Raw genomic sequence first — 27,396 nt, forward strand, 5'->3', positions numbered from 1 at the left:
GAGTAAAGAAGACCAAAGTAACTAAAGATGTTCCAGTTAATAATTAAGTACACGCAGTGCAATTAATTAAAGACTTTCATATGGTTCCAACACCACAGATCAGGCCACCGATGCTTTACTGAGCTCATTCGGACGAGGGCTCACTACCTCAGTTTTAAAATGCTTATTTATAATCCCAAATCAAATAGACCCAAATCAAAACACGACCCATTAAACAAGAAGCCAAATTCTAACATTAACGCTTTCATGAACCAATAATGATAACCTGTAACCTGAAAATCATGAGAAGCTGTCCACTGGAGTAACCGCTGTCCCTGAAAGTGTTTAAACCCGAACAAAACCTTGACCAAAATTCAACACCCTGATGCGCTATCCCCCATCAATCCAGCTCAAGCAATGAACCAAACACCCGAAACAAATCCCTAACCACCTAGCCAAGCTGCTAACCCAAACACAGTAATCATACCTCAAACCCAAACAAAAACTTAGTTCAAAATCCCTGAGCAACAACTTAAATCCGAAGAAAAAAACCTAATCAAAAGCAAAATCTTTCATTCACACAAACTATGACACCTGAAAGACCAAACCAAACAATCCTAACCAAAATCCTACTCTAAAAGTAACCAAAACTCCAACTCTAACATCCTTACCAAAAATCCAACTCCAACATGCTTGCCCAAACCCTAACTTAACCCAAAGCTGCAATTCAACACCCTAACACAAGCTCTCAAATCGTGACCCAAATAAATCTCAAAATGTTTCATAATCTGTGAGGCAAGATCGAGCATTTATTGATGAGAAAGAGCAGACAGGATTTGGTTTGGGTTTGCATGTTACTGAGACAATTGGCTTGTAAAATAAGGCCGTCATATCAGAAATTGACAGTGTTTTTTTACTCGCATGAAAAAAAAAAAGTCTTCTTGGTGGAAATAATTTCCTCCCGATTTGCTTCATGAAAAAACAACAAAACGCTGTGTTGTCGAACAAGGAATAACTATTCTCCTCTGGTCGCATTTGTTATTCTGAATCTAAAGTAAGATTTTCAAATCAGCCCTATTGTCGCAGTCTTTCCCCAAACAGTTTCACCTTTTCGATTCGTCAGCTGAATTTTTATTTTTATTTTTTCAGAATCACTTGAAGCATTTTGGTGTCGGGAGTCAAGATGGATTTATGCTAATCGCTGCCGTGTTGTTCTCTGAAGCCTGCTCAGCTTGTGTGGCCAAAGCAGCTCACCCAAATGATATTAAGGACATCAATCAAAGCACTCTTTTGCCGAACGTAATGAGTAAACAAGGGAGGGAGAAAATTGGGAATATTTAGTAGGCAGCAGTGGGTTGTTTGGAGGGCACCCTAGAAATTAAAAGAGGTCTAATCGAACAAAACAGGTCAATGAGATTCTCAGCGTTTCAAATACCAAACCTTTCCCCGCCATCCTGTTTATGAGCAATTTCACCTTTAGCTAGTTTACTTTCCGGGCCTACCATCTGTCTCAGAATTTTCTGCCTGATATAGGAGTTCTCAATTAATAAGGCTGCAAGATTTGGGTTTTGCCAGTGTTTTTCTGCTGCATGCGTGAGCCTCTGCAGGATTGGGTGGTAGTATAGTCGACAGCTTCAGGCCTGTAAACAGTAGGTGGGTTTACTTCTCTCTTCTCTCTGCGGGAACTATCCATTAACAGATAATGGGGGGAAAATCAGAGTGATTAAGGCCCAGGGAATTATGGGTGAATACAAATTGACTCCACCTCCGTGTGATGTGCTCTCCTGAGGTAGAAATACTGCTCATAGAAACAAACTAATTTCTGAAGTACTATCGAGCCCATTAAGGCTGGGGGAAAGCGGCGAATAGGGGAGAAAGGAAGATAGTGGGTGGGAGAGCAAAGGGATGTACCCCCTCTGGACCAAAGCTGATTGGAGACCCGGTGGCGATGGGGAACATTGCTAATATCTATTTCCTGCCTGCGCGGTTAGGAGCGGACAGAGGCAAGCGTATGCAAAATACAGCAATGAAAGAAGATTAAATCGAGGTACCTTGAAGTCAACCACCCCCGTGCTCCCCTCCCGTTATTCGATCAGTGAATGAATGTATCAGACAAATAGAAAAGAAAATCAAAGCAATTCAAAAAAACTCAAAATGGAAGCTCTGCTGCGTTTTGCCAGAGGGGAAGTGGGCATGTAAAAGAAATCTTTGGTGCGTGTGAAGGAAAAGTGGAAGCGAAGCGAGGTACCAAAGCCCTTATGTCAGGGCCCCAGGTTCATTGCATGCTTGATGCTGTGTTCTCCAGGGGGAGAAAGGAGGGGAGCTAGCTTTGACACGCCAGGGGTGGAGACACCCTGGCACAGTGAGAGCAAAGAATTCTGGGGTAACACGTCTCTAGGAGAATGTCAGCTCTGATGCATGGCGGCTCGTTGGAGGTGCTAATCAGAGCAGAGCAGGGCTCCTGCTAAGATCAGCCCATGTTTGCCGGCCCGCAGTGTTTCCCCAGCTGCAAGACCAAGCCCGAGATGACACTTCTTTCGCTGTCGACGACAACATGGCATAACGCCTGAACGCATGCGAGAAAAAGTTTTAGACCACTGGAACAGCTTTGCGATTTTACAACTTTTGACGAAAACAGAGGGGACTTCCTCCTTTCCAAGCAACTGAATGAATGTGTTTCCACTCGAGTAAAAGCATGACAAATGAAGTGCTTAAGTAAAAAATAGAACTCGTGCTTTTGCAAACGCATAGGACAAACCAAGCAGATCAATCCTAAAGTTGCTGTAAATTACATATATTTTCAAGAAAAGGCAGGCACAAAGGACAGTCTGATGGATTGAAAGCGAGCGTTGAAGCTCGCTGCAGCCACGCAAGCGCCATTCCACACCTCACTGCTCTAATTTACTCGGCAACACATGACTGTGAACACATGGGCTTTTTCTTGTGGTACGAAAATAAAGGTTAAGTCGGCGAAGATTTTTGTGCTCAGCTTGTCACCCAAGTCTGAGTAGGAACACCCTCAACCTGGGTTAATCAAACTACCTGTACACTGAACGCAAAACCATGCCGCTTTGGGACAGTTGCCAGATCGCACACAAAACTCTAATCCGGTTCCAATCCTCTAACGAGACTTTGTGATGTCTGCTGTAATAAATACCAACACTCTGAGCACCAAAGTACTTGACAACCCTCAAGGTTGTAGTGACAGCACACTGTCACAGGTGCCCTATTCCAAAAATGCACAGGACCTGTTTAAAATAGGTGTACCCCAAGTGTCCTAAACTATCCCACTTTCAATGCCACTTTTCACAGCTGGAGAACTGCCCTTAACTTCTCTTCGCTTTTAATGATGGGATACTCGAGAGCATCATATCCAGCCTGTTTTAGATGTCTCCTTCCTCCAACACAACTATCCAAGTGATCAGCTCATCATCAAGCTTTGCTGAAGCCAGAGAACGATCCTAATCATTTGAATCAGCAGTGTTGGCGCAGGGGGACCTCTAAAACTGACTGAATCGGGGATCATGATAACCAGACTTGGGCAATCCTGTTTTAATGTCTATCTGACCAACTCATCGTGAACTCAACGTTCAGAGGTGCCTCAGTTTAATGATTCAGTCATCTCGACATGGGTCTTAAGACTACCCTGAACCTAGACTGGAGCTCAGGTCAATTGCCTGGAAAACTCAGCAACACTAACCACCTTGGCTACAAAAATATAATGACACATTTTCATAACATCGGTCACAGAAGAACCAATTAGCCACAATGCATGTTTGAGCTAAGGTTGGTTGGTTGAAAAAAGCTTTACATTGAGTCAGATTGCAATCGAGCTCATGTGACAACATGAGCTCAATTGTAATCCCGTTTCACCACACAGAGGTGACTTTTTTCCAACGGGACTCACCATGGTGGCCTAAACCATCCCGCTTCTGATGCAATTTGTCACAGCTCTTTATAGGGAGTAATAACCTCAACCCTGACTTGAACTCGGGCCTACTGGATTATTAGAAGAAAGCCCAAACAAACATTTTCTGGCCAGCAAACTTACAGATTGAGGTGTGAGTTTAAATGAGTCTCTTTCAAGAGAGTGAGCTGCCTGAATGCAAAAAGTTAATTACTAGCTTATGCCCGTCTCTCTCCCTTTTTTTTCCTCGCAAGCCTCAATGCAGCATTGTAAGGCTGAAGTATGCAGCTCCACTGGCTCTGTGGTCCACACAAAGGATCAGGGAAGGGGGAGCGCTGCAGAGAGGCCCCTTGGCTGGGCTCACTGCATGGAACTCTGTACAATTAGCCAGCCCCTACGTTCTGCCGGCTTATAATTATCGTTGCTTGCCTTAATTGACTCCCCTAGCCTGCTGCAGAGGGACCCCCTCCTGCCCCCACCGTTACCAATACCACCTTCCCCCCTCTTGCTCAACGCAGGCCGCCAAGCGCCACGCCGGGATCTCCAAAGTCATTTAGGAAAGCGCTCATATTTTCGGCATGAAAAAAAAGAGGGGAACATTTGGCGGCAGAGTATTCATCATCAGGTGTCTAGAGGTTTTCCTTAATAGAAAAGCTGAGTCCCACTGAGTGCGCTCCATGTAGCGGCCAGCCACGCATGCTCAGGACCAGCAAGCTGCCATTCGCAGCGGGCCGCAAGACATTTGCATAATTTTATATAACACAGGCGCCTGCACTGGAAATTTAATACACCTCAGCAAATACCAGACAGGCGTTTTGCATAATTTTTTTTCTGTCGTTCTCTACCTTGCTTTCTCACACCATGTTTCTTCTCTCCTTGTCTTGTCTCACAGCCACTCTCCCGTCACCCTCCCCTCCGATGCCACCAGCGAGGCTTGCACTCTCTTGTCGCCCCACGGTGCCGCTCTTTCTTAGAGGTGGGGGGGTGGGGGGAGTTCATTACCTCAGCTAAATCTGAATTAGGCCCTTCATTTTGACGGGGCGAACTTCATTAGAAAGGCCCTTCCTTAATCCAGCCGGGAGAACTGATGAATCTACATGGGGGCAATCATTTGCGTCACACAGCACATTCAGGCACTTCCTCCCCAGTGCTCAATTCACTTCTTTTCTATGTCTGTGTACACTTAGCATCACATTTTTATTGGAATGACTGCAAAAACGGAGAAAGGCAAACACCTGCATCTAATTAAGTCATGGCAGGGTGTAGAGGATGACTTATGCTGAATGGAATGTCCCTTCTTCCCGACAGACTTCGGAGGCCTCTGGAGGAGCCGCAATGCATTTGGCCGATGCTCAAGCACAGGCTGAGCGAGCAAAGCGTCTGAGGTAACCGCCGAGACCGTCTTACAATGCCCTCACTAATGCTGCATTTGGGGAAGGTTGGTTCGAGACCACCTCAAAACGTTCCATGTGACAGTAAACAAACAGCATGCCTGACCACCTGCTGAGTGGAGTCGTCTTCAATTAGATGTATCGGTTAAGTGCCTAATACTAAATATTTTCAAAATGGAGAAATCTTTTCAAGATAAAAGAGCCTGTCATTCATTGACTTTTTTTCAAGGAGCAAAGCAAAAAGATGAAAAATGTATTACTAGGTGCTGTCACGTAGCAAGGTGGTGGTGGACCCCAAAAAGCAGGCAGGAGGGAGTAGCGGGGTGTGAAGAATTGTATTTAAAACAAAGAAAACTAAATCCAAAACACACAAAGTCCAAAGTATCAAACAAAAACCATGACTAAATCTAAAACATAACAATTAACTAAACATGACAGAAAACAAGCGCAAACAGCAACACACATGACAGTAGCAACGAAGACCCGACACCGAGTGTTACCAAATGAACAACAGGTGTGCAGCTGCCGGGGGAGCCCTACAGTGCCACCTGTTGGTCCCTAAACCGAATCATGACAGGTGCCACACGGGTGGACAACCCAGTGCTTATTCCCAGGCGACAATTTCTAGTTTGTCGTTTTAAATTCATGTTGTGTATAAATGTGTTGGCAAGGTCATCTATGACGTATTTCAGCTTCTATATTAAGATCATTTGTTTATGTAAGTCAGGCATGTCCAAAGTCCGGCCCGCGGGCCAAATCCGGCCCGCGGTCGAATATCATCCGGCCCTCGGCCCCCGTCATAAAATCAGTGCCGTCTGGCCCGCAGGTTGGGCGCAATGGAACACGTGTTGCATTGACTGAGGTCTCGTAGACTGGTGAGTGATGTTTCATAGAGTACTGCTTCCCTCTAGTGGCTAAATGAGTAATAGCATTCACTAAATGAGTAATAGCATTTAGACACTAGAGGGCATCACTCACGAGTTAACAAGACATCACTCCGTGTTTATATTGACTGATGTCATATTTCAAATTCCTGTTTCAAATGAACCAAAATAAATTCTTAAGATTGTTGAAATTAAAATAAAAATGGAAATGTGAAACAGACTGAACAACAATATTGTTCAACAAATTTTAGTAAGCCAATATAAAGAATGTCAGCCAAGGTCGGCCCCCCGACATTTTACCACATAAAATCTGGCCCCCTTGGCAAAAAGTTTGGACACCCCTGATGTAAGTCAACTAGACACCTCGGTATGTGGGCTTGAAAACCTCCAGGTTGGAACATTAATATGAAAACCTCATAAAAGGGAAAAATTAAAAAGATACAGGCATCAATATCATAATATTGTAAATGTCACAGCAGAAGTCAAGATGGCGCCCGAGTAGGCAGCCGTCAGCAAGTGCTCTCATGAGCCTTGCTTTTATTGTTGTTCTTGTGTTTCTTTTGTCACTTTGTGTTTGTTGTTACGTCGTGTGGACTTGATGTGGATCTTTTTCAGCATTTTTTGGCCACGACATTCATCAAGGAGGAGACTCTGTGCTTGGTGGTTGCGCCTTCTCGGCAGCATGGGTATACCAGCACTGTTTTTGACTGGAGGAATGTCGGCGCCATTTGACTGTCGTTGCTGGACAGTCCCGGGGCGCTTGTGTCTTGCGCCTGTAATGGGCAGCATTTTTCACAGCCCCGCTTTGTTCAGCGGAGAGATCGGTGCTGTTGAACGGTCTGCGGCTGGATGGATGGAGGTCTTGAGGAGCCGACGATGAGAAGAAAGGAGCGTTGGCGCGGAGTGCCGATGCGGATTTGGAGCTGGGAGTCGCGGCTTGGAGTTTGAAGCGGATTATGTGGGACAGGAGAAGTGAACTAATCTCTTTTCGTCAATGGACGCTACAGCTTCGTGTTTGCTTTCAAAACTTTGCTTGTAGCAGACGTGTGCACATTTTTCAGCATGATGTCTCTGATCCACTGGTGAAAGGACACTTTGATCCTCTCCTCTTTCATCTATAACTGCTTCAGACAACAAAGTGTATGCAGAAAAGTGGTGAAGATTGCACGACTGTCTCTGTCCTATGTGTTGTCTTGTGTTATTTTTTGTTATTTTGACTTCAAAATGGCGCCGCGAGAGTGGCTGCCTTTCCAGCAGCTCCTATTTTTTTGTTGTTCTACTTCTTCCTTTCATAACTTTGCTGCTGTGAATCTGGAATTTCTCCATTGCGAGACTAATAAAGGTTTTCTTAATCTTTCTTAATCTTAAATAATACAATTCTTAATATTGCACTGACATGAAATTGTGCACCCAGTGCAAGGCACCCAGACATCACCAGGAATGCATGTACCACAACTTGGAAAGCCCTGCTGTAACTCTTTCAGGGACAACGGTTACTACTTCAGCTTATCATGTGATCAGGTTACAGGGTGCATGAAAGGATTTATGTAAAAAAAAAAAAAAAAAAAAAAAACTAGGGCGGCCCGGTAGTCCAGTGGTTAGCACGTGGGCTTCACAGTGCAGAGGTACGAGGTTCGATTCCAGCTCCGGCCTCCCTGTGTGGAGTTTGCATGTTCTCCCCGGGCCTGCGTGGGTTTTCTCCGGGTGCTCCGGTTTCCTCCCACATTCCAAAAATATGCATGGCAGGCTGATTGAACACTCTAAATTGTCCCTAGGTGTGAGTGTGAGTGTGAATGGTTGTTCGTCTCTGTGTGCCCTGCGATTGGCTGGCAACCGATTCAGGGTGTCCCCCGCCTACTGCCCGGAGACAGCTGGGATAGGCTCCAGCACCCCCCGCGACCCTAGTGAGGATCAAGCGGTTGGGAAGATGAATGAATAAAAAAACTAATTGTTTGTCAAATCCAGAGTGACGGGTTGCATGTTCCAAGCAGAGTGGGAGAAGCTCATGCATTCTTTTATCTCCAGTAGACTTGAGCACTCCAATGGTCTTCTGACTGGACTCCCTCAAAATAGCATGAAACAGCTGCAGCTCATTCAGAACAGTGCAGGCCAGTGCCTGACCAGACATCAGACCATATTACTCCTGTTTCTAATGGCTTTACAGCGGCTCCCAGTCAGCTGTAGAGTAGATTTTAAAATGGTCGATAAGTCACTGAATGGTTTGGATCCTGAATATATTAAAGAATCGCTGATTGAATATAAATCCAGTAGGGCTCTGAGATCTGCAGAGTTGGGTCAATTCGTGGAACCCAGAGTTAAAAAAAAACATGGTGAAGAAGTATTTGGCTGTTATGCTGCACATAAATGGAGTAAGATGCCAAAAGGCCAGAGTGTAAATGTGTTGGAATCCACGTGAAAAAATGTTTAACGTGGATTTAAAAGCTTTTCCCCACACCTATGATTGAGGTCTTCTAAAAATGAGTACAATCTATTCTCAAAAATATTTTCCTTGCACTTCACACTCTTTTATTAATTTTAGTGAGCCAGCTTTTATTTCTGTCTCATGTTTTTAAATATCTTTAGTTCTTTTGTTCGTGAATGCTTGAATACTTGAATGCAGCTTGCCTTTCGCGAGGAGCATACCCCGTCATTTTCAGGCAACTCAAGCTTTTGACGAGATTTATCCAGAGTTTCTTTCCGAGCTGGACAGAGAGAGGAGATGGGAATTGGTAAAGACGGCCCCTGACTGCCACACTACGGAATCTGGTGTCAAACATATGTGCAGTTTGGCAGCTTTCTCCTTCAAAACGGAGAGCCTGTGAATTTTAGGGAGACGCTGTCTTCCCTCCCCCTTTTCATCGCTCCCCCGATAGTCTCAACTCCCCACACCGTACCCCTGCGGTCTCAGAGTCCTCATCACCTCCACGCAGGCGTTTCCTGACTTGTAATCTCGCGCCTCGCCCGTGAAGCCCTCGCGTCGTTACCCCCTACTTCCGCGGCTGATGGCTAAATTGGAATGGCGCACCCTGCTGGTGCCGAGAGATCCGAACACACAGCGGGTACTCGCGCGGCAAAGGGGCGGCCGTCTCTCTCGCATGCTACCTTGCATATGGCCGACTTTCACGCTGGCTGCAAGCTGCAATATCCGTGCGCGGCGCACGCTGGGAATAAAAGGCACAATCAGGAACCCACAAAAACGCTTCTGGCAAATCAGAACCTCATGCACATACAGTGTTCACGTGCACGTTATTCTTTGCATGTGTTCACCATTAGCAGAAAAGATTACTGAGTAAAACATATAGAGTACTTCTATTGCAGTCACTCTAGCATAAGGAATTGGCAAATATTACAAAAGGGCCCCCCCGCCCCCAAAAAAAATAAGGTGGGCCGCAAATGGTCCCCGGCGCATACTTTGCCCTTAATAAAAAATAAATAAATAAAACAAAAAGAAAAGAATGAAACGGTTCAAATGTGAAAAATCGGCATGCGTGTTTTGTGCTCTATCAATATAAGTGTGAAAGATAATCAAAAAGAAAGACTTGCACTTCGCAGTAAATATTCTTTTGATTAAAATCTCAAGAAAATATCCCCACCCCCGACTCCTTCTTTTGTGTTCACGGCCATTTAATTTCCCTGCCATAAACACCATCTTAGGTGGGCCTGAGACGAGGCGAGCAGGAAGGAGTACTTAAGCCAGACTGGCCCACAGTGGTATTTCCAGCAAGAGCTCTCCTGGCCTCGCGGAGAGAATACTTGTCCATTAAGACTGTCAGATGAAGCTCTCCGAAAACGAGAAGCAGCGTCTCCAGAGAGGTCTGCAGGGAGCGCGCTCAGGCGAGTGCCGGAGGTTAAAGGGGGGAGAGAGAGCATGCGCGCTTGCGCATGCATTTTACGGGTTAACCAAATCTGCGGCTCGACTTAGCTGGAGCGCGTCCGCGTTGGCGTCATTGCGTTATTGAAAACATAACCTACTTTGCTCTTCAAAGAAACGTCTATTCAATCCCTTCGAGTATCATTAAAAGGGGTATGGAATTACAACGCACTATTATTACAGCTCGCAAGGGGGGAGACCTCAGTCATTAAGCCTGTAAGATGTCGCCTGTTTTGATGGTTTCTATCCACTCTGTTCGCTTGCAAAACTGACAAATTCTTGCTATTTCCTTGCCAATCTCCACGCGCTTGTCATGTGTATTGAAAGATCACAAAAAATACAAAACAACAATAAAAAATAAAAAAAAGCCTTCAAACACGCGTGTGATGCATCTTGAAAATTCACCAGACGTGGATCCATTTCCCCAACTGCATTCGCAGGATTAAGTCGCGGAAGAGACGTCTCACATTTCTTAACCGGTGGCTGCGTCTCACATCAGAGCGGATGCGAATGGAGCATGCTGGTATTGTCCAGGGGAGGGAACCCTCGCTCGAACCGTCAGCGCCTCACCAAGTGGGACAGAGATGATTAAAACACACCGCGGCGGTGACTGACAGACTCCCCGGCGCTTCAAGGAGATGACAGAACGCTACTCTAATTTTAACTACAACGCAGAGCCCCTCTGTCAAAACCATAGAAAACAGCCACCCTGAGATGTTTAAGTGCAATGAAAGTGATAACAAAGTGAGAAGAGAAATAAGTTAAAAAACCAAAAACAACAACAAAAAAAACCCCCATCAACAGTAGCTGGAATTGAGTGCAAGGAAGTGGTGGTAGCGAACGGGGAGAAAGTGTAGTGTCCCACCGGCACACATAAACAGCTGGAACCTGTGAGCTTGTGACAACACCTTCAAACATTTCCGTTACTTTCACAGAAATATCTGATGCTGATGCTCCAGTGTGATGCTACCGCTGCATCCTTGTCCCAGCACACACACACGCACACACACTTACATTAAAAAAAAAAAAAAAAAGGTGACATTCGACATTTTTCAAAGCAGGGACGTGGAGGTGGGAGGAAGGAAACTGAGAGGTGGAAGGTGAGCCGCAAAACAAGGAGTGAGCTGGATTTACGAGTTTTATTCGATCAGTGGCAATGACGGCAAATAAATTTTCCCTTCAAATCGTAAACCACCACCATTTTTTGTGGTGTGCAGTATTTTTCATGCCAGTCCGAGTGCATTGAAAACACCCATTGTCAATTACAGGCTGAACAAGGGTGAGCATCACTTGGCCTTACATGTAGGTCTCCATTTTCATGCTTAGCGCAAATCTCGCGTGCACTTGGCGTGAGTTAGGGTAAACCCCATGCTGAGGCAGCTTAGACCATGTGTTGGTAATTTCGCAGACACATACAAGCCGGCACATTTAAAAAAAAGGGTGTCTTGAGCCGTTGTGGGCGTGAACGCTTTTGACTATATTTCCTCTCATTTCCTTTAAATGTATCACACTCCCAGACCAGAGGATGTCACTACGCTTTGCCGGTTGTGCAACAGATAACACAACCCGCTTTAAATACAGAATGCATTGTAAATTTAACATCGTGTATTTACCGCTACAATCCGTAGTGTTCCACAAGTCCGGACAGTTGGATGATTTAAAAAAAAAAAAAAATAATAATGATAAAAATCCATGCACGTTTTCCTTTATACGCTGCCATGGCCCATATCTGAGTTACAGCGTGTGAACCATGTTCCTTAATGTGAAAATGTTCCTTCACAGAGGGCTGGTGGACTGGGAGCTTCTCTTTTATTGTCATGTTATACGGAGGGGAGCCGAGGGTTGCGTACTAAATGATTCACAGAAAACCAGAATCTTTTACATCGGCGTCAGCAATTCAGCCAGGCGCCCTTGTGGGGGAATTCTTTTTGTGTGTTTTTATTGAAGTCTGTGCCAAGTGCGCCCAAAAGCTCTGACAGGGGGCCCCCGAGGGCGCTTGTCTTCACCTTCAAATCATAAGATGGAGTGAAGAAACTCCCTCTGTGCTCTCAATTATAACGCTCGACACCCCCCCCCCCCCCGCATCCCTGCACACACACGCGCTCACTTCAACACACATGTAAGCAGCTCTGCCCTCTCCAGAAAAATAAAACATGGTAGAAAAGTTAATACAGTCCCCGTGGAGGGCGCCACTATCACTTTGCTGCTGGATCAGCTGACAGGCTCCCTATAAGACAGATCTGCTCCCTGCAGGTCTTTCACACTCGGTCCGACAATGTGACAGTTAGTACTCCTTCCTTTAGGATGCGCCTCACTTGACTGCATGGCCTGCATTGAAAGGCCCTCCAATGACCCATTAAAGGCATGCAGCTTTGTCACAATTATTACAGGGAGTGTGAAGAACACTTTCTGCTGGGTAAATTCGGCGACACAACTCCCATCTGAACCAAATTTTTAAATGTGAAACACTCCATACCTATTGAGGAAATTGTTAAGTGCTTTATCAGTATCAGCCAATTCTAGTCCAAGTATGAAAAGATGTTTTAAACCGTCTTTGGGAGTGAATGAGTTAATGTTCTCTTTGAGTACTGCTTTCGGGAATGAGTTGAATTCTTTATCATCTCTTCCGGTTTTTATATTTAGCAGATTATCACGGATAACCTTGCGAGGGTTGTACACACAAATCACTTCAGAATGCAAAAGCAGACTTATCGATATTCTGGATGTGATTTTTGGGCGGGGACTTTGTTGTTCAATGTCAAAATCCGATTTTTCCAAGGCTATACTTCACTTTTTCTGCGAGTGCAAACGGGTGCTGGGAAGGAGCAGAAGTTAGTGAGGTCTGGTAGTTGCCAAAGGATCTGTGTCATTTCATCGACAGGCACAGCTGTACAAACACACTTATCAAGGAATTTCAGCCTGCTTGATGGAATTGACTTTGCATGAATGGCCTCTACTTTCCTCTGGCCAAAATTGGCCATTTTCCACATGTCTCGATGAAGATGACACGCCTCATATGAGTGAAAGCGCAACATCGGTTTGGGGAAAATCCATGTGTGAAATTTTGGCTTCTCTGGCTGACTTTGCCCTTGACCTCGTCCAAGTCCTGCTGCCTGCCTGACCCGTCCAAAGCTTCCTCATCCTTCCCAAAATGCCCAAACAACATAAAGCGGCCACCGCTGGCAGGTTCAGTGGGGCGGCTGCCTCGGGTGCCTGGACCCCGGCGGGCCTTTGGAAGCGGAGGAAAAGGGCAGTGAGTGAAAGGGAATGTTTTCAAAGTGAAATCTCCAGCTGATGGCTTAGAGCTCCACACCCCACAGTTTGTTTCTCTTGCTACTGTCAGACGCTCGGCCTGAGCCATTTGGAAGGATTAGGGTGAAAAAAATAAAAAGCGGGGGAAGAAAACCAGACAGTAGTGCAGGGCCTGAGTGATGGCTCCAAGACCCCTCGGAGAGTGATGAACTTTTTGACCTTGACGGCTCCCCCGTGGTGACCCCTGACCTCTGGCTCTGTGCCACAGACTCACCGACGCAGAGACGTGACCTTCACTTCTGAGGCCAACAATCCTGCACAATTTACCTACCTGTCCTGATCATCTGACATTTCAAATCAGATCGTATCCCTACACTCGCACAAGCCGGAACGTCAGAGCAGTTCACAATAACAACGACCATTAAATTTGGGGATATTAATGATTGTTCCCAGGGTGGATTACAAAACATCATACCTACACGTTCAAATATCACAAATTGTTGTTGCAGAGGTCAAATAATTTAAATAAAACCAAATATGCTGTTGACACGAAATCTTTTAACATGTGGTCTGAAGTTTCTAGAATGTCTTTTAGTTGGTAGATTCTCTTTGTTACAATAGTAAGCATTTCTTTGACAGCACTTATTGGATCGCCGAATAGAAAATAGTCTTTTCTTCCTGTGACTGGAATGACATTTTTTTTGTTTTTTTTATTCTGCCTGATTCCAATGAACTGAAAACAGCTGAAATATCAATCCCTGTTGCCATGGACGGATAAAGAAACCATTGCACCAAAATCAACATCTTCATGCTCAACTTCAATGTGCAGCTGACCACAACTTCTTTACAAATGTTTTATGGTCAGAGAAAGATTAAGACACCATGACTGGAAACGGAGACTTAGAATCCGAAAAACACGACCAATTGCCAAGTATGACGGTGGTAATGTCACGCACGCTCTGGGGCTAGAAAAAGGACAGACTTTGAATTTTTCCAAATTCATCTCAAATCAATAGCTAGACGGCTCTCTAATGCTAATTATAATCAAGTCATACCCCATTACCTATTCAAATACTGTGTAATCTGCATCCGCAGCGAAATCTCTATTAACGAAATAAACGCCTGCTGCCAAAGCGTGTGTATTATTAGCGGAGGCACAATGACACATCCACGTTTTCCGCTCCACAACAGGCACCGGCTCCAAGGTCACGCCAGTCCATGCCAGTCATTTCGCAGATCAATTTTCCCTCCCCGGGTAGCCTCCCTCCCCTATGTTGTTGGCCCAGTGATTCAGTGCCTTGCATTAAGAGCAATTCACCTGCCTCCGGCATCCCAGCGGCACGGCTCCCCGGGGGAAACCAGGTGGAGCATAAAAAAGTTCCACATATGGTAAAGTCAAGCTGCTCGGAGGCTGCCGAGTGTCTGCTGTGGGGATAGAGGCTCCTAAAAGGCCCAGCTGGTACTTGGAAAAGAGCTTGTGCATTACTACACCTCCGAGTCTGTTTGGGCTCCCCTTTGGAAAGTGTTGGCCGGCGTACATGACCAGCCATTTTAGAGTCCTCCCTCTACCCTGCCTCATCCCTCGCTCCCTCTCACTTTCCAACTGGTTCTGTATCCAATTGAACATTTGGTCCTCCACTGCTGGTTAATCAAATTCCTCCATCTGGCCCCCTTGGTCCCAGTGGAACTGAAAAGGTGCAGCCTGAGCCCGGGTCCAAGCGCATTTTTGGGGGAGAAACAGAGGAGGAGGGTGAAGGAGACAAGGGCTGCCTGGCTAACTTACGCAGTCCAGTCAACTAGATCGGGTAGCGCGCACGAGGCCAACCCCGGTCGTTTTGGGCAAACAGGAACAGCTTGGGACTAAGTACCAGAAGCCTGCTGTTCTTATCCAGCTCTGGGATGGCAAAGGGATCATATGACAGTCGGAGGGTTTTATGAGCTAATACCTCCATACAGGCAGCAGAAAACAGAATTGAGTTGGGTCTAAATGCTGCTCGCAACAACAGATGGGACGTAGCAATGTTATTTTGTCCCTCCCTGCAGCAGTAGAGGGCGCCGCTTTTGGGGGGCGGTTGAGAATACGGAGAAGCAAAGAATTGTGGCAAGGAACTCATTTGTGGTTAAATTGTATCATATTTTGAGTTCCTGCCCAATAACAAGATGCATCCTGTGTTTAAGTCTCAGACACATTAGAAGAGCTTGCTTTTGAGGGGGTCGGGGTGTCTTTATTCAGATAAACAGATAAAAGCTGCTCTTGGATGTTAGTGAGCCTCGGCGACACTCTCTGCTGCAACTCGAGGTGCCAATAAAAGCACAAGAAGAAAGAAACAGGGCCAAAAAAAATGACGTGAGTTAAATCTAGTTGACTCCTTATGCCAAGTATGTGCGTTCATGCTGAAATAGTGCTGGCTAAACCAGACGAGAAGCTGCATTCCTCGTGTCTTATTGACACTTTCGAGCGCTGAATTATCACAGAAACAGGCTAGGGCCATTTGGCAATAATCTTGTTTTTTTGTTTGTTTAAAGCTTCTGGACACTACAGAGCATTTTCTCAGAAAAAAATGTATCGGCGCACAAGAAAACGCCACATAATGAAGAATGTTGTGTTAAAATGAGTTGTAGTCTCCTTACGGCATTCAAGTCAAGTGAAGTCAAGCCAAGTCAGCTTTTATTGTCAAATATGCTCTATGTGTAACTTATAGAACAGATGAAATTATTTCCTCTCTCTACCACAGTGCAAACATGTCGTGCATTGAACACACACAGCTAAAATTTACATAAGGCATAAATATATAACTGTTAAATAAAAAGAAAATAAATAAAACAAATGGCAACAACAGAGACCAGCCAACCAAGGGTACTTGTGAGGATTGCGGGCAATCGCGTGAATTTAAGCCTGAATGAAATTTAAATTCAAATTATTGAGTTTTTATGACTTTGAAGGGCGCTGTTGTCAGAAAACATGCATAAGAACACAGAAGAAAGGCATCAGACAGCAAAAAAAACTAAATAAAAAAATGCTGGTGACGCAACCTTAGGCTGGTACAACAAAATACAACAGATGAGAAACTGTCACCTCATGTTATTTAGTGTCTGTGACACTAGAGGGCGCAAGTGAGAAAAATGCAACGGAAGACAGGAACAGGCTACAAGTCAAACCCTTTGATATACCGTAACCTGCAAACAAAGATGGCGAATCCAGGTCCAGACCGGCAATATCTTTGAGTTTATACCAACATATTCCTAACTCAAAACCGGTAGTTAGTCTTATTCGCTGTGCTCTTCTCAGAGCACGGAAATGAGTCACGGAATGAAGACATTGGCTTGTTGTCTTCTTATGCCGCTTCCTCGAGTTCAAAGTAGCAGGGCCTCAATAAGTAAGCGTCTAAGCCTGCAATCTGATCAAAAGAGCCATGTTAAGATATCACACAAAGCCGGCAGGGATCTGTTGATCCCCTTGAGAATGTTGTGCCGCCTTCACAAAATATCTCTTTCACCACATATTTATCAAAAGTATGATGTTTTGGAGCGCAGTCGCGTCCAGAAAATGCTTACATTTCTGATTGTGAGCCATCCAGTTTTTACTCTTTGATTCGGGAGGCGCCGAGAAGAGGTCAACGGAGAGAGAAACACAAAGCGTCTTTATCATGCTCGCTATGCCTGTCCATAGCAGAGAGTGTGTGATTCCGATTCATGTCCAACTATCCTCCCCCCTGCCAGGTGGCAAAACATGTGTCAATAATTAAACTGCTTTTACGTAACAGGCTACAGGAACACAATGCAATTTGCTGCCCATATTTCATTGGGCCTTTATGAAAGCACATGAGAGAGTGTAATTAATCAAACCACTGGAATATGTGAACGGCAATTTCCACTTAATGGCACTTACAGGGATTGGGTCCCTTAAGCACCCTGTTCTGTCTACCAAATGAGCGGGATTCATTTTCATCTTTGGAGTTTAGAGGATCAAAACCGGCGAGGATGTTAAAACAGCGCCCGCTTCGACGTCAGGGCATCTGCAACATGCTTCGGGAGGCTTTCAATTGATGTCCAAAAATGTTATTCGGTGCCATCTTTGTTTTGCGATATTTTTTGTCTGACCTGACCTCAAAAGCAGAGCGTCTTTTTCGTCTTGATTCGACCACAGGATGTTAACCGCCGCCCAGCCAGGGACAGGAAAAGGATCATTCACTGCTTTTAGTGGCTTTTTTGGTAAGAAGTTGGTCTTCGTCTAAATGGCACCCATGTCCCGAAAAGTGTTTCTTTCTTGCGCTCTCTCTTTCTCTTTCTCCCCTACTTCCATCTGCCTCTCCGAAGGCTCGTCTAAGTGCAGCATCTTGTTTCAGTAATTCAGCCAGGACAGAGACAGTGGAGAGAGGAACGCCATCGATTTCACTCTCATTTGGTTCCTCCTAGACTTCCTCGAAGTCCTCTTTGGGGACTTCGATTGGACTATTGGACAGGACGGTGTAATAAGACAGTGTCATTTCCGCTAAGGTCAGCCGCTGCACTGATGTTTTCATTTATTGGTATGCCCAACAAAACACACAAACGGCCATTTTGAGATTGACGGGCATTCTCACAGAATGATTCAGCAGTTAGCCATCAATCAATTCTCTTGAAAGTTGATTGTCCGTGGTCTAAACTATCTACTTGACCTGGATACTGGAAATATACTGTACTGCGTACAGCATGATAATAAACAGCAATTCAGCCATGCAGATGTTTTTTTTTTTCTTACGTGGGGCAAAAAATATGACGTCATCTTTAAGCAAGCGGCAATTAATCGCGCCATCTCTTGATCGTGCACATTTGCAACTAGGTAGCATTAATTCTAACACCATGTATGGGAGCCTGACTTCAAAATGTGGATGTTTTACATTTTGAAGTGTATTTGTTATTTGTGAGTACATTTGTAGTAGGTTGTTTGTTTGAACAAAAGGTTTCCAATGAAAGCCAAAATGGTTGTATGTTAAGAAAATTTTGTTTGTTTGTTTGTTTGTTCATGAATTAAATTAATTTGGTATCAGGACCAATGCTTTAAAATTAGCCATTAAAAAGCAATGATTTAAAAAATAATTGTATAGCGTCTGTTTTTAGATCTACATGTTAATCTTGGTCTAATTAAACACCATTCATCCAAGCAGAAGTCTTTTGAAAATTAGACAAACATTTGGGCTGATGGGCCAACAGGTGTCCAAGTGGTTAGCGCATCGGCCTCACAGTGCAGAGGTGCAGGGTTCGATTCTAGCTCCGGCCTCCCTGTGTGGGGGTTGCATGTTCTCCCCGTGCCTGCGTGGGTTTTCTCCGGGTACTCCGTTTTCCTCCCACATTCCAAAAACATGCACATGCACTCTAAATTGTGAGTGTGAGCGTGGATGGTTGTTCGTCCAGATGTGCCCCGTGATTTGCTGGCAACCAGTTCAGGGTGTCGCCCGCCTACTGCCCGAAGACAGCTGGGATTGGCTCCAGCACCCACCGGGACCCTTGTGAGGATAACGCGGATCCGAAAATGGATGAATGGATGGATTCGGGCTTATGTTTGTCATGCAGGAAATCTTAAGTATTTTTAGGGAGAAGGGTTTTCAATACTTTGTGACTGCATGATTGGAGTGGCCGGGTAATAAGTTGACTTTCACATTTTGGAGGAAATGACCAGTCTCTCATCCTGCTGCCTTTCAGACTTGGAGCTGACATCATTGGCTGAGTTTGTGGTAGGTCTCACCACCATCCTGGCTTCCTGTTGGCCCCACTTAGTATCTCCTCAGCATTGACGCCCTTTAGGGCTCCTAATAATTCATTTTGCTCCGACTCAAAGGCGGCCTCCTAAATTCTTAATAGCAGTCAGCAACTCTCAGGCTGAGCTTCCATTCATTAACATCTTATTGAGATATTCTTTCGCGCAAAACCAATTAAAAATGCAACACAGCTACCTGCAGATGTTGCTGTGCAATATTTTCGAAATAGAGGCCGATCCCTTGTGACATTAGGAGAGGCAAGTGAAATCCAAACAAGACAAATCTATCTATTGTTTATCACCTCCTCGGGCTTTTTACCCAGAGGCCAAAGTATGAGAGGGAGGGGGAAGAGGTCATTAAAATTACTATTCACTTGTCTATCCGAGTCAGACAGTTGCGAAGACGGGTGACAGCCAAATCCACGATAACTTTACAGCATTACCAAAACAGCCCACAGAGCTAACCTTGGTACAATTCAATTGATTAAAGGAGAGCGATTCACAAGTTCACTCGTTTCATTTTTGGCTATGTGACCGCTCTCGCGAAAGATGCACCGTTCCAAAAATAAAGCATCGGGGGGATGCGAGGGATCATCCAAGAATCATCTTGAGGCTTTTGTGTTTGAGTCCGTCTGTTGATGCAAAAACTCTTGTTCTATTCACATGTAAATTGTCTTTTGGGCATTTGTGTATTGTGTCGCACTTTTCCTTCTCATTAAATTGAATGATGAGGAATGCATAGTTGTGCATGACCGCATTATGCGTCCTGTAGTTGGTTTTTAATACTACAACACCAAATTATGACCATAAATCCAGCCACTGGTATCCTGCTAATCAAAAAAGGAAATGACTCTTCATTTTCAAACGTTAACTAGTTTGACCATTCAAAGATGAGCCAGCAAGTAATATTCGTTGAATAATCAAACCCAAATTCATTTCATGGGAGTTTTCACCAGATTTGTCAAATGAAGTCCACCTTGTCCAATCTTTTCATGGTGAATCAATCCTTCACTATCATTTTTTTGATGCCATGTTCCCCTGATGTTTGATAGCATAGCCAGGGTAATACCTGGTTTTAAATGGCGCTCATGTGAGTCAATTCCAAGTACAAGTGCAGGAATGCACCCGAAATGGCTACCGTATTTTTCTGATTAGACAGCGCTCCCGATTATAAGTCGCACCAGCCAAAAAATGCATAATTAAGAAAGAAAACACATATGTAAGTCCCACTGGAGTATAAGTCACATTTTTGGGGGAAATGTATTTGATAAAATCCAACACCAAAAACATGCATGTCATCTTGAAAGGCAATTTAAAATATAAATAAAATAGAGAACAACAGGCTGAATAAGTGTACGGGATACTAACGTTACATGATTGACGTGCCTGGTAATGTCAGTAACGATGTAACATATTAAGAGTTATTCAGATAACGCTAGCATAAAGAACATGCTAACAAGTTTACCAAACTATCAGTTTAACTACAAATCAATAAATCCAATGAAATCTTCATCCTCGGTGTCACACACAACTCCCCCAACTCTGGAAGTAGACGATGCACCGCTTCCTTTTCTACGTCGCTTAAAATGTATTATTATTATTATTATTATTATTATTACGTTAGACTCATCGTCGATTTATCAACATAGGCCGATAGCGCCCTCTTGTTGTTTAATTTGAAAATAAGCTGAAATGACATAATAATGTGTTAATAATTTCACACATAAGTCGCTCCAGAGTATAAATCGCATCTCCGGCCAAACTATGAAAAAAAAATGTGACTTATAGTCCGGAAAATACACTCCTTGAAATTTTGGTCATAGGTCTTTGAGAGTTTTTGTCTTTGTCTTGTTATGATAGACAAGTCCACCAAATTGTTTAACGGGGGGTGAAATTGGTAGCGGCGTCATTTGTTTATTTTTCCTAACTTCCCAGAAGGGATTACTGAATGAGAACAGGCGGTTTATTTGTCGTCAGAGTCATACTAACAGCCACAGACATCAATTTATTGTTATGAATATGCCCAATACAAACAGAGCATTCGGGGTGCCTAATGTTATGTCTTATACTCTTCAATCCTCCCGACGTAAGCAATCTATTGACAAACCACCAAAGGACATGAGCAATTTTGGTGTTCTCCAACGGGCACGTTGGCTGAAAATGAGAGCGTCGGTGCTCTACGGAATGCGAAAAAGTGTGAGAGCAAGGAGGGCTTTGGGCCAATGTCTTCAGTCGGGCAAATGCAGAGCACGGAAAGTGGAATACATGCAACAAATAAATAAGAACAAGATGGCAAAAATGGAGGGAAAGATGAAGAAAAGAAAGAAAGATCTGTGATTTCTTTTTTTCTCCCCCTCTCGCTGTTCCCCCGCGAGACCTCCCTTGATGCCAAGCATTCATCATTCAGCCTCTAATATCAGTTATTCTGTGGCTCCTCTGCTTACAGCAGAATTAATTTCTGCTTTAATTACTCTCATCGGCGGAATGCTGATGAAGGAGAGGGACGAGGCATTCTGGGACCTGGGCCTCATTCCGCCGCTTTAATTTGAATGAATTCCACACGGAGACGCTGGCAAACAACTGGCAGCCGGGCCCCGGGAGCCACGGACGGAGCAGCCTCCGCGGCCCCCGCCACACTACCTCGTCACGTGTGTCTGTTGCACGATGAGTGTGGCACACACAGGAAGAAAAAAAAAAGGCACCGACTGATGGATTGTGTGATGAGTGCGTGTACCGTTACGCCGTTACTACAGCTGCATCCGCATCAATGTGCCTGGCTACGGTGGAAGAAAGCAGCCGCCCATATCACGACTGCAGCAGACTGAGAGCACCCTCGTCAATAGTTAAGACCGATCATTCCAGACATGGCAGGTCATAGTCACTCCCAGCCTTTTTATCATTATAAAAACAGTATGAGCAAAAGAATAATAGGAAACATGCACACGAAGTATGATGTTCACAGCCTCTTTTGAATAATGAAAACAAGTGCGGAAAGAGTGGAATAGCAGAGGAGTAGACAGAGGGGGACGTAATTGACTTTCCTCCAAGCCTGCTTGTGGAGAATATTGGCTGCATGAAGATTTTGATTGATTATGCAAGTCTTGTATACCAATTCATTTGATTAAATGTGAGCATGTTTTTTTTTTGTTTGTTTTCCTCCCACCGAATTTTAATGAAACAAAGACACGGGAGGATGCCGAGCCAGGCTGATTTTGCACCACACGACAATGGAGCATCACGGGTTTAAATGCACTGTTTAAAGAAAAAAAAATTCTAGGGCTGAAAAATTAGTTCCAGCAATCAGTATTAGCTCCCACTGGACCCTGCGGACCCACATTGTGCTTCTCACAACTTCAATGCCACTGCAAACCAAATTTGTATAAACCTATTGTTAAATTAACAATTAGGATATTAGGATAACCTAATGTGGTCAGTTGATGTATTATGCGTGTTGGGAATTTCTCTATTAGGTGGCACCGCTTTCCCTTCATTCTGTTGCCCTCACACAGTGTTTTAGTCAGGCCCTTTTGTAAATGAGTCCCGATAGAGATTCTGGAAAAGTATTTATAAAAAAATAAGCGATGAACAAGCTACTATTTTCACAAATTGGGGTCTGGTTGTGAAGTTGTGGCGGCTTTGCTAGCTTCTGCTGCTAATTAAGCAAATGCTATACCACTGCCACATTAGCATGTCTCTTTTGTGCCAGCTCAGTCAATTTTAGTTGGGTTGTTTTGTTCTAGGCTAAGCTAAGCTAAACTAACTCATGCGCATATATTCAGTTGTTTGGCTATAGTGTGGTGGTTTTCAAAGTGTCACAATGACATGTTGAAAAGTTCGTAGGTCTTTGGTTGTTGTCAGAGAGTAACTCGAATTTGAAGGTCAGAAGGCACCATAGTCACAATCAGAGGAGTAAAGTCATAATTGGAATGCGTTTATTTGAAAAACACTAGGTCATAAATTACAGCAAGCAAACGAGAAACAGTAAGGACAGTGGTAAATGAGACGGTCATCTTGTGCCACAAAAGGACTTGACCTTTTAAATGATTAGGAAAAAAAAATCGATTGTCGGCAATCATGGCAGGAATTGAGCATTTCTTTTGGTGCCACATAACGACATATTCTTACTCCTCTACGCAAACGAAAGCATTGTGAATGTGTCAGAACTCAATTTCAACTAGATTTTTTTGTAATTTCTTACATGAACAAAGTACTCGCAGCAACATACGCAACACATTCACATTCCACCCGCCGAGCAACATACACAACACATTCACATCACCCCCGCCAATTGAATGGGTGATACTGTTAAGTTGCTGGCTTTTTTCAGGGTTCTTGGCAGGCTCAACCTTTAGCGACCCTGAAATTTCCAGACAGGTGGGCAGTGGCAATCTCCGCGCACTGTCCGTTTTTTGGCAGGCCAATTGCCCACCCACTCGTCCCCTCCCCTCCGGGCCGCCATGAGCAGCTGGGTCACAAACACTAAGCACATTAATATCTTCTTAATGATAATAATCATTACGGCATAAGCACCTTCCCCCATTGGGGGACGGCTCACAAAAATGTGCCAGTGTAGCATCGTCGCTTAAAAAAAAACAACAACAAAAAAACAAAAAACAAGAGATGAAATGACTCTTTTAATGGGCAGCAACTTACAGCCACCATGATAATGCCGAGGCTAATGCAATAATGTGATAATGAGATGCAGCAAAGGCATTCGGGAGACCAAAACCAGGGTGAATGAATAAATAATGTTTGTATTTAAAAAGTGGGGATGACACAGTTACTGCTGCAGATGTTCATGTAAATACAGACTTGATTATATATGTTTTAATGAATCCTAAGATGAATTTCCTAATGCACAATCCGCAAGAGCACTTTGGCACCTTTTCGGGTGTCCACGCAGGGCGACTGTCACCCATGCACGCGCCTCATTTCATACCGTCACTATTCACCTATCACAGGCCATTATGCGTCTCATCCCCGTTCATTATTGAAGCTAATGATCTGTTGTCCTCACAAGGAAGGCTACATTAAAAGTCTCTTACTAACTTAATTAGTAATTATGAATGTTAAAGATTAATCAGCCAGTGAGTGGCTTAAGGTTGGAGTCTCCAGGCGGCGAGCGGACAAAAAGAGGCCACGTCGTATTAGCGCTTTGGAAATGGAACATGCCGTTAGGAATACAATCACTATCATACTAAAAAGACATTTCGAGAAAAAAAAAAGGAAAAAAAAGAATGTCGGGCAAATATGAGAGGTGTCCTGGCCAATCCGCCACAACTGTGGAAAATTCATCAAAAAATAGTAATTATCTATTGTGCTTATCACAAACCATTATCATGATTTTTAAGAAATAGTTGTTGCATGTACCATACTTGTTTTAACAGTGAATAATTTTTTTGGGGGGGGAATGAAAATTGAATTAGCCTTGATTTATTGATCCATACAAACAACACAGCCGTTTTTCCAAATTAAAAATTAGCTGCCATGCTATTGCAAATCCAAAATGACGTGTCCATCCTGGTCCATCCATTTTGCCAGCTAAAATAGAGGGTTTATGGTCGTCGTGGCAATGGCAGCGACACTGTTATGCTTATTCCAATGAATATGAAAACTGCACACAGTACTGAACATTAACAGTGATGCTTGTGCAGTGACAACTTGCGAGGTGTCCCAGTTGCTCAACCACTCGGTGATTCGTGGCCATCAGTGTGACGACAGTGAGACTATTGTGCTTATGACGAGCCCGTATGCAATCAACATGATCTAATCAGATTGTCAGATCGAACAAAGCTTGCCTTTGGGTGTTTTTACAAGGACTGCTGACCACACTAGCAGCGCGAACACAACATTGGAGGTGACCCGGCTGGTCCACCAACATCACAGACCTCGTCTCAAGATTCGAGCTCACCATTGCAGAGGCAGAGACACTTGTGACAAAGCAGTGTTAAAAAAAAAGAATAACCGAAAGGTAGAAAGAGGAAGAAAAAAATGGAACGAAATCTAAATCTTTGTAAAAACGTGTCAGATTTTTCACTTTTAACCCCATCACACTTAGATATAGAGTTTGGCACTCCAGTCTTGAAGTGCCAACAGCGGTGGATGTAATATGACAGGAAGTAGCGTATAATACGAGAACTTGTGATGCATGGCAGCACTCACCTTATCTCCCGCTAACAAAATGGAAATAGATCTCCTTAATTAAGACCACGGTGTACACCAATTCTTTTCTATATCAGCACCTCCCTGACAATTACACATCAGCAGCACCGAACACTCCGGTAAATACTGCAAAAAAGCAGCGCTACAACATTAAACCTTTATAACTAATAAGGCTTTCATCCAGAGAGTTTCCTGTGTGATTTCCATTAATTTGACGAGGGGGGTTTGGGGGAATTGCCGAGGACCATCTCCCTGTTTTCCGGAGCATGTGGATGCTTAAGCCGGGGGGATACGAGAAGAAAACAAGCAGCAACTTTAGCTGTGCTGAGTTGCGGAATGTTGAGGACACAGGCTGCGTTTCTGCAGCACTTTCACCAATTAGTGCTCAAGACATCGATTTTCCTTCTGAGATCAACTTTTTTAAAGCAAGCAGTCAGGAAGAATTGTTTTCTTTTTTGATTTATCTCTTTTTAAAATTTTGCTTCAAACCTTTGCATGCAATTCTTAACGGTTGCCAGATACTAAATACACTAGTAACAATATTAGAGGTGTTGGTAGGCCAACCAATTAAAAAAAAATAAAGATAGCATTTGCAGAAAACCAGTCTAAGAAATGAAGAATGGCTATTTTCAATTATAAAACATTTTTCAATGCATGTACTGACGATGTGCTACTAGCACCTTTGCCATCTACTGGTGACTGGTGACATTGCAATTTAAAACTACTTTCAATCCCTGCATACTCGCAGTTCAACACCCACGGATGAGACAAACCATTGTAAATTATCTTGTGATTTTGATCCATTTTGAGCCGCTTTTAAAATTTCCAAGGTGAACATTTGACAGAAAACAATTTGATAGTTGTGCCGTGTCCTTTCGGCGAGTGTCCTATTGCACAAGACAGCGAGTTTTGGGGGCTGGCTGGTGGCCTGCAGCACCTGAAACCTATTAGAGAGCTCTGGAACATTCCACAGGGTTCCTCCACTTTACCTAGAGGACATCATAAAGGTCCTTGCAAAACACACACACGCACACGCACACACACACACACACTACACTTAGATATGGCAGTAAATGTTTGTTGGGTCACTTGAAGGAAAACAAGTTTTACCCACTGGTCCCCCTACCTTTGGTCCCAATACGCAAAGTACAATAAGTGGTCCTTAAAAAGCAATGCTATGATCAAAACATTTTACTATTGGCGAGCCAAGCAAAAACTTTTTTATCAACTTTTTTTTTTTATCACATGGTCTGCCATCTGGACTTAAAACAGTAGGGCCCAGTAGTGTGCTGACACTGAAAACAAACAAGCATAAACACACAAAAGTGCCTGCCAAATTTCTTGCAGATATAGTCTTGCACGCTCGGCTTTGTGTGTGTATACATGTGTTTTAGTGGTACCAAGGCCCATCTCTTTGGCTGAGCCCGCACCTCCGTGTTATGCTCACTGGGTTCGGCTCTATGGGTGTCTGCGGCCTCTCCTCTGGTCGCCCGTGTCCATTTGCTCTGCGGGTATGGCAGACCCGAGCTGACAGATGGCCGCCCCTCTCTCCATTCCGCTCCAGAGTAACACAGTAACTGGTTTTTCCTCCGCCGTTGACCTTGCCACAGCCAGCCAGCAATCCGGGCTGGCACTCGGCCTGTCGAACAGGAGGGTAATGAAGTCCAGCGCTGCTCACATGATTATTAAGGCTTTGACGCTGGGGGGCCTTTTCAGAGCCCTATGCCCCCCCCCCCCCGACCCCCCTCTGCTACCTCCTCCTACTACCCCCCTCCTCCGTCAGCTACTGCCGACGTAAAAGCCGTATCTTCATCCTTTTTCGGGGGGGGCACACCAAAAACGCTCACACTGCACTTCCGAGAACTTCTTCAGCGTGTCTTTTCTCAAAATTGGAGCCTTTTAAAAAAATGATTTATTTTCGGGGGTCAAAAAAGCATTCTAGATAAATTCTCCAGCCTTTTCTGCACCCACTTGCTGTAAATTATGCTTTATATTTTTACGAGCGCACAATGCACAATTGGTTAGCACGTCTGTCTCAAAGTTAGCTACTCTTGCTTCCTCCCACTTCCGAATATATGCACCTTAGGTTCACCAAAGACTGTAAACTCTCCATAGGTGTGAATGTCAACATGTTAACGGTTGTTCGTCTATCTGTGCCCTGAATTCGCTGGTAACCAACACTTGTATTACAGCTCATCTTAAGTCGGAGCCCC

General features: G+C 44.2%; 1 protein-coding gene across 6 annotated transcripts in view; it reads right to left on the reverse strand.

Annotated features, from left to right (window-relative positions):
* LOC127616298 (zinc finger protein 521) overlaps nt 1–27,396 on the reverse strand; it is a 127,427-nt gene that overhangs the window by 27,082 nt on the left and 72,949 nt on the right. For 4 of the 6 annotated variants that reach the window (XM_052087813.1, XM_052087812.1, XM_052087809.1 and 1 more), the window contains one exon: nt 26,631–26,822. The exons of the other annotated variants lie outside the window; for them this stretch is intronic. In XM_052087813.1, coding sequence (XP_051943773.1) covers nt 26,631–26,822 — 192 coding nt within the window. The remainder of the gene's footprint in view (nt 1–26,630; nt 26,823–27,396) is intronic. 6 annotated transcript variants of the gene reach the window in all.

Source organism: Hippocampus zosterae, chromosome 15, assembly GCF_025434085.1.
Source record: "Hippocampus zosterae strain Florida chromosome 15, ASM2543408v3, whole genome shotgun sequence".
Taxonomy (NCBI): domain Eukaryota; kingdom Metazoa; phylum Chordata; class Actinopteri; order Syngnathiformes; family Syngnathidae; genus Hippocampus; species Hippocampus zosterae.